This window comes from Diabrotica undecimpunctata, chromosome 4, assembly GCF_040954645.1.
Source record: "Diabrotica undecimpunctata isolate CICGRU chromosome 4, icDiaUnde3, whole genome shotgun sequence".
NCBI classification, from domain to species: domain Eukaryota; kingdom Metazoa; phylum Arthropoda; class Insecta; order Coleoptera; family Chrysomelidae; genus Diabrotica; species Diabrotica undecimpunctata.
In genome coordinates this window covers 37693161-37713793 of record NC_092806.1, presented here as the reverse complement: position 1 = coordinate 37713793, position 20633 = coordinate 37693161, and the positions used below count along the sequence as shown (strand labels likewise).

At 30.3% G+C, this 20633-nt stretch overlaps 1 protein-coding gene across 1 annotated transcript in view; it reads right to left on the bottom strand.

The window, feature by feature from the left end:
- Positions 1-18103, bottom strand: part of LOC140439450 (UDP-glycosyltransferase UGT5-like) — a 55305-nt gene extending 37202 nt beyond the window's left edge. The window contains exon 1 of the mRNA XM_072529362.1: positions 17117-18103. Within this exon, the coding sequence (XP_072385463.1) occupies positions 17117-17935 (819 nt within the window). The 5' untranslated portion in view covers positions 17936-18103. The remainder of the gene's footprint in view (positions 1-17116) is intronic.
- Positions 18104-20633: the final 2530 nt, after the last annotated feature.

Below are 20633 nucleotides of genomic sequence, written 5' to 3'. Positions count from 1 at the left end.
AAAATAGGTAGAGTGGAATATTTTATATGCTAATGATTATAATTGCATTAAAATTTGTTACAGAATAAACTTTGGAAATCCCAGGTCATGTATTCAATTATCAACATAATGTTATTCATAAATGTGTGGCGAAATACTAATATCCCATAGAAATTCCAGGACAGCATATTTGTTGTCCATTCCACGTAAACAAGAATACCAAGAAAAAAATTATATTTGTTTTGTAATTCTAATTATACTATGCTAAATGTAATTGATATTTTTTATTATGCATATTTTAGCTTCTAATGCACAAATTCTAATATTCGTAACATTCGAATATCGAGTGACACTGAGGAGTAAGCAGATTGAGACTTCATTGCCGTTTGACGGTTCTTGCATTTATACAGAACAAGATATTGGTACGTCACCAGTGAGGGGAGTAGGCAGATTGAGAACCTGAATTCGAACGGAATCGTATCACTCTTGATGATGGCTCCAAACTGGGTGCCGAAACGTAGAATTTTCAATTCTTAACGCGGTTCTTCCCGAGAACTTAGTAATTTTCATTCATCTGACCGCGGAAATTTATCGTATATCGTCGGTATACTGCGAAAACCGCGAAAACCAGATAAATTTTATTATATTGAATTAAGTATACCAAAGTTCTCAGCTTTTTCCGCTCTACATACAGGTAAAACACAATAAGCGATACGACTTACCATTCAGCAGATAATTTGTGTAATAAACAAATAAGTTACTCTCGCCGCATCAGTGGAAAATCTAACGGTGCATTTGGATTTAAAACCTTACCTAAAATCAAAATTGCACGATGTTTGGCAAAACCAATGGAATAGAAGCACCACTAAATTGATAGAAATAAAATCTTCCGTCCTTCCATGGAACTTCTGGCCTTCAAAGCGACAACATCAAGTCCTAATAACACGTCTCAGATTATCACACACTTCTACAACACATGAATACTTGTTGAAGAAAGAAGAGGAACCAGTGTGTTTTGTTTGTGAATGTAAAGTGACAGTAAAACACATTTTGATTGAGTGTCCAACATACTCAGTGGAAAGGCTATATCATCACTTTCCAAAAACATTAAAAGAACTTTTAGGAGAATCTAAATACGCAGTTGACTTGGTAGAATTCTTGAAAACTATAAACGTTTTCAATAAAATTTAATACAATACATCAATAATTAAAATATATATTGTATACATTATTATGTAATTGATATTTTGTAAATGTCTATGTATGTCTTTATCATTTTTGTATTTTTCTTATACTAATAACCCTAAGTGGTTGAAGCAAAATGAATAAAAAAAAAGTTACTCTTAACCAACTTTTCATTTTAAAATTAAAGTTCTGTTGCATGTAAAACCAAGTGAGCCCACATATATTATTATGCCGGACAACAATAAATATATTTCTACTACTGCATACCATATTCAGTAAAAAGGGGATAAGTGTCTTTAATACATTTTACGTGTATGATTTATTAAAATTTCTCTTTTATATCGACTAGTAAAAACCTTTAATTACACTTACTTCATTCTACCTAAAAAGGGTTGAATTAAAATTTACAAATGATTACTAATCTAAAACCATAAATGATCTTAATGGTGTTAAGTTTAAGATTATGCTAAAATTAAGCAGACTATTAAATTCTATATTTGTGACTAGGAAGTAAGTTTTGAAATACTTTGTTAATCGGTATTAATTAGTTACTTGTTGTGCAATATCTTGTGTTTTTTAGATTACTTTGAAACTGAAGACAGCAGTTCAATTCTTGATGATACTCAGAACAATATAGTATCAATGATGGAATCCATTTTTGATAGTGACTTTTCAGATGTTGACCCCACATATCAGTCAAGCGAAGAGGGATCTCTCTCTAGAAAGTCTATATAAATTACAAACAGCTGACCGTAGTAGCCTAAATGATGAGAAAGAAAATACTGAGATAGGTGCACCCACGAACAATTTAGTGTCAACTGAAATAGCTAGTTGGATATTAAATCTACTTCTTAACAAAGTATGGAAAGACGTACATCCACTAAAACGTTAGAGAAAAGCTAACTCCAAAGAATGGATAATAAATGTCGCAAAAAGGAGGTGTACTAAAGGTTTGCGTTATGAGATAAAAAAATAATAGGCTAGCAAAATTGAAAAAACCAGTTAATTGTTCAGAGTGCGTTTACAAATGTGCCAGTTATTTCAGCGAAGATTAGAGACAAAGACTATGTCGTGATTATTGGAAGATATGTAGGCCAGAAAAATTTTCTTATTGCACGTATTAAAATGAAGCCACCAAAGGGAGTCGTTGCAGTTTGTCGAAGTTTAAAAATCTACGTGCATTTTCCAAACTTTTCTTTGAATGGTCAAGACAAACAGGTATGTGAGAAATTTTTTTGTAAGGCACTTTGTATATCAGCGTCGTTAATATAAGATGTTGTAAGCAAAACTGATATTCTAGGCTGTTATGCAGATACGGAGAAAAGAGGCAAGCATACACCGCCAAATAAAACAAGCAGTGAAACCCGAAAAATCGTGAAGGCTCATATTGAGTACCAACTTTATATAAATGACTGCGGGCAGAAGAAACTGGAAGGTGTTAGCGAAATAACATATCGAAAAATATTTTCTGACGACTATAATTTAAGTTATTTTGTTCCTAAAGAAGATCAATGTTTAGTTTGTAATAAATGTGATAGAGCTAATTCAACTGACAAATCGAATCGAAGACAGTTACGGAGAACATCAAAAAAGAAAAGAAATATGTAACCTTGAAAAACAAAATGATAACAAAAGATCTAATGAACAACGGGATTTTGTTTAAATTACTTTCGATCTACAGGCCGTACTACAGATTCCAAGCGTATTCACTGGACAACTATATTATTCTCGAAAATTATGCGTCTACAATTTGTGTGTATATGAAGCCGCATTATCAAATGCAGTTTTGCCTGCACAGAAATTAACGGTAGACGACGAAGTTCTGAAATAGGAAGCATTACATATCAAAAGCACTACTTATCTAAATGTGCTCCAGAATATGTAAGTGAAATAAGATTATTTTCTGATACATGCGCAGGACAGAATCGTAATCAGCATATTGCAGCCTTACTATTATGGGATGTTCTAAACATAGACCATTTAAATATTATTAAACACAAATTTTTAGATTCTAGACATTCCTATATGGAAGTTGACTAAATGCATAGTAGTATCGAAACCGCTAAAAAAACACAGATCTATCTATGCGATGCCAGATTACTTTTTTGTTTTTTAAAATGCAAGAGGAACTAAAAATATCAAGGTTGATGATAAAAAAATATGTATAGAACCATACAAATGTAAAGAATTTAAATACTACGACTTTTATGAATTAAAAAATTTGTCACACACTTTTATTAAAAACCGGACAAAAGACCAAAACGGTGAAAAAATAATGTTTTTGAAGATAAAAAGAATGATATTTGTGAAGGGAGAGACAAACAGAATCTATTTTAATTATGACATGTCAACAAGCTTCAATGATTTCCTTACTGATACTGTACGGCAGTCAACAAGAAAAATAACGCCAAATTATCAACTAATACAAGCAAACTTGAAGAACTTAAGCGACTTTATGATGCACATTTGTTAATTAGCATAGCAAAAAAGGGAGCTTTGGTAAAGCTATGTGATAAGGGAGTAATACCGAAGGAATATCACGGGTGGTATCGTAATTTGAAAACGGAAAATGATGCAACAGACATCTTGCCAGAGCCTGCTTTCAGTGAAAAGTCGGCCAAGGAAACCTCATAATATTATTCTTATTTTTGTAATATATAATATTGTTATTATTATATTCGAAATAAATTTGTTTTTTCTATAAAACTGCTAAAAATTCATATAAATAATAACTATAACTACAAACAGCTGTTAATAAAATTTTCAGGGAAAACCAGTTAAATGTCATTAATATCGACTAATACCTTAAAACATTGCTATTACCTAGTAAAAGCGATCACAAAACTGAAAAATAATATACTTGGTTTATTATGTTTGTGTTAAATATGTTATTGGAAGAGTAACTGATTTATTTAGATTACAGGTAAAACCAGGTAAGTGATAGCCATTTCCAACTTAAATTTGGGACTAGTCAGATAGGTGCCTCAATTTTTTCAAACTAATGATAGAATATCATTTTAGATATATGCATCTTTCATTAGAATACCTGATATCAAAAACAAACTAACTGCTTAATTCACAATAAAATACTAAACTTAAAAAACGTTTTTTTTTTCGATTTCGGTATTCCGACATTTACCTGGTTTTCGCAGTGTACCGACGATTTTATATATATATATATATATATATATATATATATATATATATATATATATTGATATGGTATTGATATGATATATCAATACCATATAAATACAGAGAAGAAGTAAACAAAACAATTAATAATATGTTAGAAGATGGGATCATTGAGAAGGCAGACACACGTTTTATTAACCCCATAGTAGTAGTACGAAAAAGATCAGGTGAAATCAGGTTATGTTTGGATGCAAGGAATATTAACAAGATTACTGAAAAGCAATTTGAAGCACCAATGAGTATAGATGGAATATTAGGAAGAATTACAGGAATGTCATTTTTCACTAAAATTGATTTACAGCATAGTTTCTGGTTAATACCTCTAGAAAGAAAAAGTAGACGGTATACAGGATTTCAGATAGATGGAGTAGTATATCAATTCAAAGTAGTACCATTTGGACTTCAATCATCTTGCAGTGCTCTATGTAGATGTCTTCATGATATTTTGGATCAATATGAACATTTTGTAATTCACTACATTGATGATATATTAATTTTTTCTAAAACGGCTGAAGATCATGAGAAACACCTAAAAATTATAATAAATAGATTAGACAAAGTTGGACTAAAAATAAATCAAGAAAAATGTACATTTTTTCAAAAAGAAGTCATATATCTAGGTTATAAACTTAACACTAAGGGAATCGAAATGGATCCAGAACGGACACAAGTCATTCAGGAATATAAAACACCACACAATTTAAGAACTTTAAGAGGATTTATTGGAATAATTAATTATTATAAAAGGATGATACCAGATCTAAGTATAAAAGAAATTCCATTACTTGAACTACTGAGAAAAGGTGTAAAATGGAGATGGGATCAGAGAAGAGAACTAGCATTCCAAGAGATTAAAAACATTTTTCTGTCAAATTTGAAAATATACTATCCTGACTACACACAGCCATTCATATTAAGAACAGATGCATCAATAGAGAGATTATCAGGGGTATTATTACAAATACATGATGGAGTCGAATACCCAATACAATTCATTTCAAGAATTACAAAGCCACATGAAAAGGGTTACTTAGTTTCAGAATTAGAACTAGCAAGTATAATACACTGTGTCACAAAATTAAGATTTTATTTGTTGGGTAATGAATTTACAATAGAAACAGATCACCAAGCTTTAACATCTATATTAAATAACAAATATGGAAACAGTAGAATACATCGGTGGAGTCTAATATTGAGTGAATACTCATTTGAAATCAAATACATTTCTGGAAAATCCAATATAGTGGCAGATGCTTTATCAAGGTTAGAAAATACATCACAAAAAGGGCAGCGAACAATAAAAATTGGATTAAATCAATTAGTAGAAAGTACTGGATTATATTCTAAAGAAGAAATTATAAGAGATCAGATCAATTTGAGTGAAAAACAAAAAGTCCTTAGGAAAGATGGAGTATATTATAAAATAATAAATGGCATAGAAGTATATGTAATAACTAGAACTTTAGCAAAGAAAATATTGAAAAATTTACATAACAATTATATGCATATTGGTTCAAGAAAGCTATGGATGCTATTTAGGGACAATTATTTTGCAAAGAATGACATAAGTATAGCAAAAGAAATTACTACCCAATGCCCAATATGTCAACTAAACAAAGAAAAGAATTTCAAAAACCAGAACACATATAAATCTAATGTTGTATATGAAAAACTAAATACAGTTTCCATGGATTTTATTTCAAATTTAGTTCTCAGTCCAACAGGAAAAAAGCATATACTAGTGATAGTTGATTTATATACAAAATTTATTAAACTATATCCCTGCTCTAGAACAAATGTTAAAACATTAAAATTATATATTAATCAATTTTTCGAAGAAATAGGACCATTTAGAAATTGCATAATAGATAATGCTACATATTTTAACAACCAAAAATTTCGGACATTTTGTGAGAAAAAGGGAATCAACATTCATTTTACAAGTATCAGACATCCACAGGCAAATCCTGCAGAAAGATATATTAAAGAAGTTATAAAATATTTAAGGATACTGTGCCAAAATCAACACGAAACTTGGCAGCAACATATACCACAAGTAGAGTATTTTTTAAATAATACACATAATTTGAATACAGAGGAAGTACCAGAATATTTAATGTTTGGCCATATAGGAAACAGAAAGTGGATTAGTGAATATAATCAGGATATGTTAGAACAAGTAATGCAGAAAGTGAATAACCGAATTAGGAGGAAAGCTGAAAAATATATCAAAAGACAAAATCGAAATATAAAAAAACCAATCACATTTCAAAAAGGAGACCTAGTGTTAATTCGTTCACTTAGAAAAAGTAATGTTAAAGAAAACCGTTGTAAGAAATTACAACCAATGTTTGAAGGTCCATATACAATTGAAAATCAGAATGGACTAAATAGTTATGTGTTAATAGATGCAGAGAACAGACTAAGAGGCATATTTCATATCAACGACATTTTTCAATATCATGAAGAGATTGAATAATGATTTCTATACCTTTAACACAAATATAATAACAATAATAACTTACTGATATATCCATTTTATTCAATAGACTTGATTTGTTAAATGGTAGATGGTAGATTTCATTATTTAGAATCAATTTGACATCATACTTGTTGAATTTTGTATATATGGAAATTAATTTGTACCCTAAAAATCATAATTTGGGGTTAGACACAAAATTGATACTATAATTGCTATAAAAATGTCTTTCTAATATAATAAAGTGAAAAAAAAACTTACCAATTTATATTGATGAAGTTATTTTGAATGGAAATAATTCCTAGATTTTGTCTATAAATAAACAGAACACCATATCTATTATATTTTTAATTAAGGTTATATTTTATTCTCTGATATCGCATCCATTGCTCCATTTGACATGACAGTTTGACCATAGAATAGCCGAACTGTGCTCCGTTGTTCCCTGTTTTGACATAGACAGCGAACAGGGATGTATTTAACACATTTTAAATAAAAAAAAATTGATTTATTAAATTTAATAAGGTATGAGAAAATTAATATTTAAAAAAATAATAAGTAAATTATTTATTTTAAATATTATTTTGGGGTATTGATACGATTAGGGTTTATAGAAAATAATTTATAAGTTATATACTACATAATATTAGATATTTGGTTGTTTTAAATAAGTTATATACTAGAGAATTTTATAAAAAATATTTATGTGAGGGCATTTTAAGAAATTAGCATATAATAATTGTAAAAAGTTGTATTTTAGTAGTTATGATTTTGTAGATATTTTTAAGTGAGCCATGTGACTAGGCAACACACTATACCCTCCATTCCTAAGTGTCATTTTAAGAATTTTACGAATATAAGTGGGGTTATATTGTTTGAAATGTGTATTTTATTAAATTAGAGTGTTAGTTACTAATTTGAATGTTTATTCTGATCTGAAAAGCCTAAATGTAAACAAAATTATTAATAGAAAAGAATGGAATTCTCTGGATCAGCGGAGATGACCATTGTTTACAGTCGAACATTCTCGATATAATGATTATGGCGGTGGATCGAACAGATATTTTTTCGAGAACATCTATATAGAAGTTAATAGAACGATTGGAACATGATCTCTTACCAGATGGTTCTGGAATAGAAAAAAGGATATAAATACCCGTGATTTGGATTCAAGATGGCAGTTTTTAGCAGTTTTTAGTCTGAAGTCAAGCAGTCAAGAAGTTTTTAGTCAGAAGTCAGGCCAGTTCATTATGAAAGTTAGTAGATACATTTAGTTAGTGAATAGTGAAGTAAATTGTTCAGAATTTTTAAGAAGTCAGTCAGAAAAGTTTAGTAAGAAATATGAAAGTTAGTTGGAGTCAGTGAATCAGATAAAAAAAAGGTATATTGGAAGAAATTAAATTATATTATGGTTGGAGATTAGTATAAATCAACTTATAATAATTGGATATTGGTATATTGAAAAGAAGAATAAATATAAATGCTGTTTGCTGGTTTGGTTGGTGGTGTATAAATGCTGGTGAAGAAAACTATATCTTAAATTGGTAGAAGCTGATAATTGGAAAAAGTAATTTCACAAAAAACAAGGATAACTGAAGTACGAAGACATTCAGTGGTGATTAGAATCTATATAGTAGAAAACAGTTCATTTAGGCATTCAGTGAAAGAAAGGTACAAAATTTTGTTAATATAATTTAGTTAGTGTCATAACAATTTCAATTTTGAAGATAGTTTTGTTTAAATTTTAGATTGTCTATAGAATTAAATTAGTTTTATAAGAATATCAATTTAAAGATAGTTTATTTTAAATTTACATTGGCTAGGTTAGATATATATATATATATATATATATATATATATATATATATATATATATATATATATACATATATATATATATATATATATATATATATATATGTGTGTTTCATAATAGTTATAATAAAGATAATTTAAAAAAGTACTTACAAGCTAATTCTTTGAGAACCGCGATAAAAACCCTATATATTATTAAAATTACTCATTGCTCATCATTCAAACAAAAAACACATCATAACAATATATATATATATATATATATATATATATATATATATATATATATATATATGTATATATATATATTATATATATATATATATATATATATATATATATATATATATATATATATATATATATATATAATATTAGCTTTTTCAGTTTTTCCTTAAAAAAATAAGGAAGATAAATAGTTATCATTCTAAAACAAGATTTACAGAAGTATTAGATAAGTATTTAATATACTTGTTAAATAAATGGACATACTTAATATTAAATATTATGATACAACTTTGTAATTATCATTGGTGATAAGATTATGTCTACACCAAGTTAATTAATCCATTATCAGAGGATATATTATTCATTGTTAGAATAACAATGTGATAAAATTTATTATCTATAAATGAGTTATAGTCTAGTCTCTGCTATACTCACTTAACAATCTGGCATGGAAAAACTTGCGTTTGAATAATGTTAATAATCTATTATATTATTTAAACTTTAAACCATTAAGATTTTAAAATTTGTAAATAGTTTTATGCGCTAGCAGTATATGCAATAAAGTCACTATTACGAGAGTTAAAACCTAATATTTAAAAAATGTCTATAAGACAATAGTAAAACAATTGAGAAAATTGCCATTACTCCTGTTATGATAACAGGATCTACAACCTAACTGTAATCTATTTCAAACACATGTATTTATTGTATATGAAACAAGCGTATTTTGTGTTACGGTTCTTTTTCCAGTCACAATAACTGCATCTTCCAAGTATATTATTCCTCGGAGGAGCAGGTTAAACAGAGTTTTCAGTGACGCACCTATCTCTTAATCAAACTTGAAGATTTTTTAGTATATTTTTCGTTACAGTACATGTAAATGAGGATGCAATAATTGCTGATTGTTTATAGTACATTTTCAAAATCTAACTACAACCATTTTTTAGCCCTTTTTCACAAATAAACTGAAAATTAGTTTCCTGTTACGTACAAAAAAAAGAGCCTATTTTCTTGTGAAATTTGAAAATTAATTTCTATTTTTTAATAAATCACAATAAAGATGAAATATTTTTCATTGTAGCAAGCTCCCCGACTATTGAATTATTAAACCAGTACCCGACAAACACGAGAAGTCTCAGCACCGCGCCGCGCTGACAAGAATTATCGCGGTCGGTGCTTTGACCGGCAGAAATATCTAGATATTGTATGGGTATGAAAAGTCTTTCTTGGTTGCAATTTAGTTATTATCAGATTATATTTGATAAACAAATTATATTCGATTTCAACTAGGAAATAGTTTTCAAAATGCGAATTATTATATTTTGAATTTTTTAAACGATTTCCAAAATGGAAATCTAAACAACAATATAAAAAGACCTACAGAAATTAGTTTTGAGTACAAACAGGTCAACAGATACATTGAAGCAGTAATATTAACATCATCTCCATGTGTTTAACAGTGAAGTTTAAAGTAAAATATCTTATCCATCTCAAATACTTACATACGTTTGTTTATTATTTGCTGGATTTCTCGTCAGGGGCATTATTCGTCCTTGAACCGGCGTTATACTATCTACCCATTAAAGTATTGGCCCGCCTTGATTTGTTGATTTGTATTTCTCACAGACACACATCACAAGTTTACGGCGCTCGATATATTTTGACTGTTTTTGCAAGTCATGCAAAAAAAAACAAAAATAATACACTTTTAATATATGTAAGTAAATCATTGGTCTAAGGAAGAAGTTATAAGATTGTCTATAAGAAAGAAAAAACAAACACTATAAATTTGTTAAAGGGAAGCTTGTATTAAAAAAAAAATAACAAAAAGACACCTGGCAACAGGACTGTTGCCAGGTGCCTGGGGCAAAAATGGAGAAATTTCCCGGACTGATAATGAAAATAAAAGTATGATGTTTAAAATGAAAGGGGAGGGAATGACGATTATATTAAGATAGAAAAAAAGAACAAGGCGACTCTCAAAAGGACACTACACTGCATCTTCGTTATTAGTAAACGTATAGCGGCATACGAGATATCATAGGACACAACGGATAAAAATAGATTAATTAACGACAAATTTTTGATTTATTGACTTAAAGAAGGTCTCTGGTTGAGTACAAAATAAACAACTGATTGAATCCTAACATGCGATATAGCAAATAAAAAAGGACGATATAACCAATACGTTAATACAGAAAAAACAAACAAAGCGACTGCAAAAAGGACACTACACAGTATCTTTAATATTAATGAATGGCACCATGGATAAAAGTAGATTTACTTTTAGACTCAGTTTGATTTATGGACTTAACCCTCAACTGACGTTGTGGAGTCAGGCAGACCCCCAATACTTTTTAAATCCATGTAAAACTTGGCTGGCCGCGCCATCTACCTTTAAGTTGATGTACTCGTAAGCTACTCCGACACGCACGTCAACTATGATTCAGTATTGCTCTGAATAGCCAGCGGTAAAGTTTATTTGGGGTCTTTATGGTACCACGATGCTAATAGTGTTTTATTTTTGAAATGCCAGGTTTTTCCAAAAGAGTATACTTCGGAGAACCTAATTTTGATGAAAGTGTAAGGCGGTGAAATGATGAATTAGAAAGCGAGTTTAGTGATTATGAGGACTACAACGACAATGATTGTTCACCAGAGAGTGACCATAACTCTGATTCTGAGATGGAAGATCAGGGGGACAATACTGAAACACAAGAAAGTTAGGCTACAGGTGAAAAAAGTTCTTCCGGTGTTGAAAGGACCTGCAAAATGTGGTAATGTCTCTGATCCCTTAAAAATATGAAGCCGTCTTTTCACAGAGGATATGGAAAACAAATAATTCTACGGACAAATAAAAAGATACTGTTATTTCAAGATAAATTTAGCAATTCTGGTAGAACAGAACTGAGAGAACTAATTAAGGACGAGTATCTTGTATTACTCTGCAGTTTTCAAGTTAAATGATGAAGACTTGCAAGAAATATTTGCAAAAGATGGAACGCGAGAAGACCTATTCAGATCCATTATGTCTTTGAAACGAACATGTGTGTTGCTCGCATGTCTAAGATTTGTTGATTGAATAATTAATGTAAATATTTTATTGCTTTTGTTTTAATTTTGATTATGCAGATGATCGAGAAGGACGTAAAACTAATGACTGAACTACAGCAGTCTCTTGGTTATATGAGCGTTTTGTAAAAAATTGCCAAGAATATTATTCTATGGGAGATTTGTGTTGTTTCGACGAAATGCTGATAGGATTTTTCGGTAGATGTAGGTTCCACATTTCCATACCTTATAAACCTCGGAAACATAGAAAATTATGGCCCTGTTTAACCACAAATTCATCCCTTAATTTGTAATGTCACATTATTCTTAACTTCTTAACTTTTTATAGTTTCACCGTGTATAAGTGAAACATTGTGAATATCGATGAAACATATCGAGTAATCTTTAATAAGTAGAGTCCATTCAAACTGCAAACCTGCTACCTTAAATAAATTGCCAAATATTATATTTTCTAATTGAACTTCCTTAGTATTGCAATAAAGGCCTAGATTGAATTGTATTGTAAGCTCATAGTTCAAAGTTTGTTGGTATGATAGGAGCATTAACCTCTGTGCTGAGGTATACATTATTTGTAAAATTATAAATTGGAGATTGGAGCGCAGTCTATTATAGAAAGTTACCTAAATAACAACTAGAGTGTAATTATCAGTAGCTGTCAATACAACCATAATTTTTACTCCACCTTTCAACCATTTATTTACCATCGTCGATCGAAAAGAATCGGACAAAGGGGCATCAGAAAACTATTCAATCCTGATATTTACACCGAATTTTCCAGGCCCTAACAGACGCAAGTACCCACTATTTCTATAATGGCTATATTTACTGTGGTAAGGATAGTAATAGATTTTTTCTAATAAATGAGGAGAGATGTTTCATGAAATCAACACAAGCGGTGTTAAGACTGTGTAATCCAATTGATAATCAACACCGAAATGTCACAGCAGACAATTGGTTTTCATCCACAGAACACTTATGCATTAAAAAAAAACGAGGAATGATCTATGTTAGCACGCTCATGCAAAACAAAATGGAAATACCTATACAGTTCCTTCCAAGTCGGAACAGAGCTGAAGGATCTTTCATTTATGGTTTTACAAATAATTACACTATCATTTCTTATAATAAAAAATGGCAGGTGTTAATATTATCAGTGCACCATACCAAATGTGAGGACGTAGAATCTGGTAGACCCAAAATCATTTGCTTCTATAATTAAACAACAGGCGGTGTGGATGCACTAGATCAAAAATATTTTACTAATCGGCAAGCTAGTCTCTGGTCAATGACTATTTTTTTACAATATTAAATATTGCAGGCACCATTGCACACATTTTACATGGATGTTATAAAAACAACCAAGCCATAGAGAGAAAAGCCTTTTACAAAATTCTTGTAAGACAACTTGCAGAACTATATCTCAATATTGGACTTACAATTTTCGATTACCAAGGGTGGTTTGCATGGGTATCAGTAAAATACTAACGAAAGCTTCACCTGAAAATGTGGTATCTGTTATCGAAAGATTGACAAAAAAAAAACTGTCTTGCAGCAAATGTTCCCGACCAATATGCAGCGACTGCAGGGCATATGTTTGCAAAAATAGCATTTAGAAAAATGTTACTTGTAAATAGTTCGCAGTTTTGTTGATAATAATATATTTTAATTATAAAGTTTATATATTTTATATAAACGGATGTAATGGGATAGTGAAGCGCCATATATAGCCACTCCTATTCAAATGTTAACCTCACCGGCTCGTATGATGATCTAGGTCATGGTCTTCTGGTACATCCTGCTAGATATCTAAAGAGGCTCTGACGTCCAAGTGATTGTCGGGATAAACAATGCACCATTTACTGGCCAACGGCTTAGGGCGAATGAGCTAATAAGTGGAAGGCACTCTGTTGTCCTGAGACCGAGAAATTAGTCTCGAAGGAGGAAGAACCAAAAAAGTGGTCAACGACATCAGAATGCAGAAGGCAACGAGTAACCACTGCATTAAAGGTTCCTGATGACAGCTCTAGTATAAATTATAATGGCTAGCACTATTTGCGCAAGAGACATTATTGATTATGGTAATCAGAGACCAAAATCCGGCAGAAGAGGACAACCATCAGAAAACAAGGCCTCCTCGGTCGTCAACATGCGAAACCTTTGCACAAAAAACCAAAAAAAAATACTCAACCCTCTCAGATAAAAATAGCTACTTGGAATGTAAGAACTATGTATCAGCCTGGAAAACTACCTAATGTTATTAAAGAGAAAGAGGGACTGATTATAGATATACTTGGGGTTAGCGATGTACAATAGTCAGGAAATAGAGAGATATCAATAAATAACCACAATATCTATTCCACTGGAGGGGACAAACCTGATCATCGATACGAAGTAGCTTTCATTATAAGCAACACTATTAGAAAATCAGTGTTAGGTGTGATTCAAATCTCAGAAAGAATGATAATACTAAAAATTCAAGCACGAAACTGTAATAATAATATGATCCAAGTCTATGCTCCCACAGTTGATAATACCGAAGATGAGATTAAAAAGTTTTATTCAGAATTGTACAATACAATCAAGTTAACAAAATCTAGAGATATTACTTACATTTTAGGAGACTTTAATGCAAAAATTTGAGTAGGTACAGTTGAAAATATAGTTGGACAGTTCGAAATAAGAACTAGAAACGAGAGAGGAGAAAGGCTCATAGAATTCTGCCAAGAAAAGAATATGGTAATTGCCAATACTTGGTTTCGGCTTCTTAAGAGAAGACTATATACATGGACGTCTCCTTCACATACAGAAAACCACATTGTCAGAAACAAGATAGACTTTATACTCCTAAATAGCAGATATAAAAACTCTATAACCTCGGTTAAAACTTATCCTGTAGCAGATGTTAACTCATACCACAATCCGTTAGTTGCTGACTTGAAAATAAAATTAAAAAGAATTGAACTCAGAAAACAACAACCAAAAATTAATGTAAGAATGTTAAAAAACAAGGAAATAAAAACGAATTAAAAAATAATGTGAATGTTAATATGCAAAAAAACACCAACTGACAACAAACAAATTATGGACGTAAATAAAAAGTGGTATAATATAAAAAACACATTACTGAAACCAGCTCAAGAAAATTTGATACAACAGAGGTCAGACGCTAAAAAACAGTGGATGACAAAAGAAATACAACTACAGATGGAAGAAAGAAGGAAATATAAACGAAAAGATCTACAGAAGTATACAGAAATACAATGAATAATTAAGGGAAAAATCAAAACCGCTAAGGAAATCTATTTGATGAAACAATGTAAAGAGATAGAAAAACTGGAAAAAATAAGTGACTGGAATGGGTCGAAATAGACAGCAAGGAAACATAAAAGACAAAAAAGGAGTACTACTAATAGATTTACTAGAGAAATTAAGACGATGGAGGAGTACGTTAGAAAACTTTTCCAAGATGAAAGAGGTGAAATTCAGAAAACACAAGAATTAAATCCTTTAGAGAGACAGAAGATCACGATAGATGAAATCAAATATGCTATCAAAAACTCTAAAGACAATAGGGCAGCTGGATTAGATGAAATACAAGTAGAACTGTTAAAACTAGTGGAAGAGGATAACTTGAAAGTATTGGTAGATCTATTCAACACGGTGTACAATACGGGAATAATACCACAAGAATGGCTGAAGTCAGCATTTATAACCATCCCTAAAAAACAAGTAGCAAAAGAGTGCTCTGATTAATAGATTAGTTTAGTTCAATAAGATCTGTAGAGAAGTTAGACAGGTATGTGTTTTATCGCTACTTTTGTTTAAGTTATATTCTGAAGAAATTTTCCAAAACACGCTCAATAATATCAAAGTGGGAGTTACCGTTAACAGAAAATTCTTTAACAATTTACGATATGCAGACGACACTGTGATCATAACAACGAGTATAGAAGATCTACAACATCTTATCCAAAGCTTAAGTATGAATAGTGCTGAGATGGGAATTACTATAAACGCTAAAAAAAACGAAATACATGCTAATTACAAAAAGACCACAAAATATACATCACCTATTGACAATCAATGGTAACGTGATAGAACAAGTAGAAAAATCTCAGTACTTGGGAACTTTGATCAATGAAACCAATGATCATAATGCAGAAATAAACAGGCGAATAGAGACTGCCAGATCAGCATTTATACGAATGAAGCCACTCCTAATGTGCAAAAATCTAAATTTGTAGATCAGACTAGGTACCATTCGCTTTTATATATTTTCAATATTATTATATGGAACTAAGACTTGGACATGCAATTTAAAAAGAATCGAGGCCTTCGAACCTTGGTTATACCGCAGAGTATTAAACATATTATGAATTGATAGAATTACAAATAAAGAAGTACTGGAGAGGGATGGTAAAGAAACAGAACTAATCACCACTATACAAACCAGAAAACTGGAATACCTAGACCACGTGATGAGGGGACCAAAATATGAAATTTTGAAACTTATAATACAGGGAAAAATTCAAGGAAGAAGATCTGTGTGCCGAAGGCAGAATTCATGGTTGAAGAATTTACGTGATTGGTATCAATGCAGATCGATTGATTTGTTAAGAGCAGCAAGCTCAAAAATAAAAATAGCCATTATGATTGCCAACCTCCGTAGGGAGACAACACCCTAAGAAGAAGAAGAAATATTTCAGTTCCTTGTTCTTTATATAAAACGAAAAAATCAAGAAAGAAATGTTACCATCATCGGTGGAGAAACAAAGACTATTAAACCGAAGTCTGTGTGTTACACAGGCTTCGGTACTATAGCTTATTTTTGTAGTTTACCGTATTGTACGTCTCAAAAAGTTTTATTTCATTTTTATTTTCAATTTTTTTAGTAGAACATCATATTTGAATAAATTGGTGATAATACTATTGAACTGTGTAAGCACATTTAATTCTTTAAAAAATTAATTTAATTTTTTTTATAATTTATAATAATAAAAGCTAAATGAAAAGCTTTTCTTTGTTTACAGTATTAATAATTTATACTGTAACAATTAATGGAAATAATTGTCGTTGTTATGTTTAAATGTAGGTAAAATATGAAATATATAATAAATAACTTAAGTAACAATCTTACAAAAGAGTAAATGATTAGGTACTTACGATCGGTAGTGGTTTTGGATTTTTGATGTGTAAACCACCAACTTCAATTACATTGGGAGCCAATTGTCTTGGCAATGTCAATGTGTAATGAACATTAGCTAACATAAGACTCACATAACCGTTGTAGTTTTCTAAATCTTCTGACACGTCACTTAAATTTTTTTTCACTACTTGTCTATCTTTCTCGCGTCTGTGATACTTAAAAATCATATTGTCCATTACTGTGACAACAGTATTTTCGACTCTTTCCAAAAATGTCATTTTGTCGGTAAGTGGCAGCATGATGTTTGGTGCTATGGACGGATTGATAGGATTACCATACCGAGAATACGACCATGGCAAAATTCCCGATGAACTCATTGCAATAATTGGTACTTTAAATTTAGAAGAAGAACGCATATAACAGTCAGTGTTAAAGTCTTCCAATAATATTGCATCAAATTTTTCATTAGTTTTTAGCAGAGACTGGAAAGGATGTGAAGTTATTCCGCTGCAGGTAACGTCTGCCATGAAAAATACGTGTATAAATTCAAAATATCTTGACATTCTGGTATCAACATTAGGATTTCCTAGTACCATATACTCGTTAAAGTTCAATAAGTCATTACTTAAATCCACGACTTTTATATTTCTAGCAGGATTTTTATACGGGAGCGAAGAAACTAATGTCACATTATGACCTTTTTGAATTAGTTCTTCAAATAAGGCAGCAAAAACTTTAAAATGGCTAGAACCGGGATGTGGAAATATGGCCAAAAAGTTGTACCCTTGAACACTGCACAAAGCGCTAATAACCAAAAATAAACTACTAATCCACATTGTTATAGAGAAAACACTCAACGATTTTATATTCTATAAAAGATCAGAGAACACTTAAGATTTATGTATGTAACCGCATCGTAAGCACAACAAACGCGAATAAAAATGTTTTCGCAATAGCATTACTAAGTCAGTGTTGTGATGCCAAATAGACTGAATAAGATTTGCGCGTTGTATGGGTTTATTTAGGCGATTCAAAACAGGTCCGGTCTTATCTGAAATACCTAGAAAAAATTAATTTATTGTTATTAACTAAACCAGTTTTGTATTTACATACGTGTATTAAAACGAATTTATTTATCTAACTTGTGTAATTTGGTTTTTATAAATTGTTATTACAATAAAATCACAAATATTATTGGAATTCGGGAAAAAATTCTAATTAGAGAGAGTTCAAGTTACAAAAAAATCTTACAAAGCAATGACAAAAAATGTAGAAAAATCAAAACTTCTAACCGGTAGGACTATTTAAGACCATCGATATAATATACTGAGATGGAGCCTTTATATTGATATTTTTACATGTAGCTGATAGACGACGGTACTGACGTCACAGTACTAGCTAAAATAGCCGACATGAATTTGGCAGGTGATTAATTATTTCCCGATATTTTAATGTTAATCAGGAAACACTATATGTTGAAGTCAATAATTTAATGTATTCTTTTTGATAAATTAATAAATTTGTTAAATTTTAAATAGTTTGCATCCAGTTACAGCAGTGGCTGTCAAATATATACAGATTGAACCAATTTAAAACGGAACATACAATTTAATATATATCTGTTTGAACTGCATTTGAAATAGTGGACCAATATAAAACTTGGACAAAAATAAATCTATACCCGGTGATAGACATTGTATAAAATATCGTTCAACTATCAGTCTCCTTTAAAGGAAAGAGGAGCTTGCCTAATAGTCGGAGAGATAGAGCCGAAATTTTGAATTGATCAGTAATATGGCATTTCTCTATTGGAATATATTCATTGTAACTGGGTTAAGACTTTGCCTTACAGGCGGACGCCCCTCGTGGTAATTGACGATCGATAATATGGCTAAAAATTTGCCCAGAGTAAGATCTTGATATAACTAGACGAAATCCCAAAGGGCTGACGCGAGAGTGGATACATAAGGGGTGGCGGACAGGGGTGAAGTTGCAATTTTTTGGGGAAAAATTAACGATAAGTAATATGTCCGCCATTTTCATAGCTCATTATTTAGCCCCTAAAAACTATAAATCCAAAAGGGCGGACAGCTGGGTTGGTATAGAGAGCCATAAAACGGGGTCAAATGTACCACTTGCCTGCGCATTTTAGGTCTCGGCAACAATTTTCAAACTGATTTTATTATGATATTTTTATACTGATTGATTTGAAAATTTGTATGCTCACTTCTGTTACTATACTGAAAAGCGTAAGTAGATTTTTCCTCAAAATTTTCCAAAAAAATTTCCGTAAATGAAAATTTTCGTAATTTTTTGAGGTAAAATCTACTTTGTAGAATTCTTTCGATTTTCTGTCAGTTATACTATGATTTTTTTCCAAAAATTTTCAAACGATTTTTCCGATAAGAAAAAAAAATTTAGAAAAATTTTAAAAATTTCGTCATTTTTCTCACTCTCATTGATGTCATTACATTCATCATCTTCGTCACTTTCACTTTCAATAATATCACATTCATTATCTGCTTCATTTTCAATCACTACTTCTCGAACTGATTCTGGCATCTGAGGTCCACTAAACCATTTGAATTTATATGTTTCATCTTCAAACTCCCAACCATGTTCTTCAACAATCAATTCTGTTGGTACTTTTTTATGAGCATTTGTCCAAATATTTGAAATATAATGAGCTCGCAGTAGATGTTGGTGTAATTCATCTTGACATGGTGGTAAGCTTGAAGCATCGAAATTTTTTAGTTTTTTTTTTAAGGTTTGTTCACATCATGCAACTTATACTGCCGGTTAAATAGTGAAAATCTGACATCGTTTACTTTTCTTTTTGGAATTGTTCTCGTCAGTCCTGTTCCATATAAGTAACATACGAAAGTTTCTAAGTTTTCAAAAACTTCATTACAATCGAAGTCAGTTTCACCAAGTTAAATAAAAGCATCTTGATACTTATTACATTTAGCGCATACGTCTAAAATTACTGATCTAAATGAACGCGCATCATTATTATTTTAATATTTTAAAATAATAATGATGCAAAATTAATGTCCAAAACTAATGAAAAAAAAAAACAATCAATTTGAAAGTTAAAAAAAAAATATTGAAAATATCTACAAAGTAAATTTCAAAACTTAAAAAAATTGATAATTCCACTTTTAAATTAATTTTTATTAATAATTATTTGTAAAATGTTAAAGGAATTCTACAAATTGAATTTTATCTATTGATAAATAGAAATAATATATTTTGTATTTGATTATTAATGTAATAATAAATCAAATTTTCCTTATATCTGAACAATCATTATTTATGCAATATAAATTTAAAAACCTTTTTATTGTAATAAAAAATAAGTAAAATTACTATTTGTTATACCAAAAATATTTAATAATTAACATTATAAAATTACTTTAATTTAATAAAATATCAAATATCAAACATTTATTCAATTAAAAATTAATTCGTAAAATATTTATATTTAAGAAAAAAATGTGATTTGTAAAGTAAATATGACTTTAGTTTGGAAAA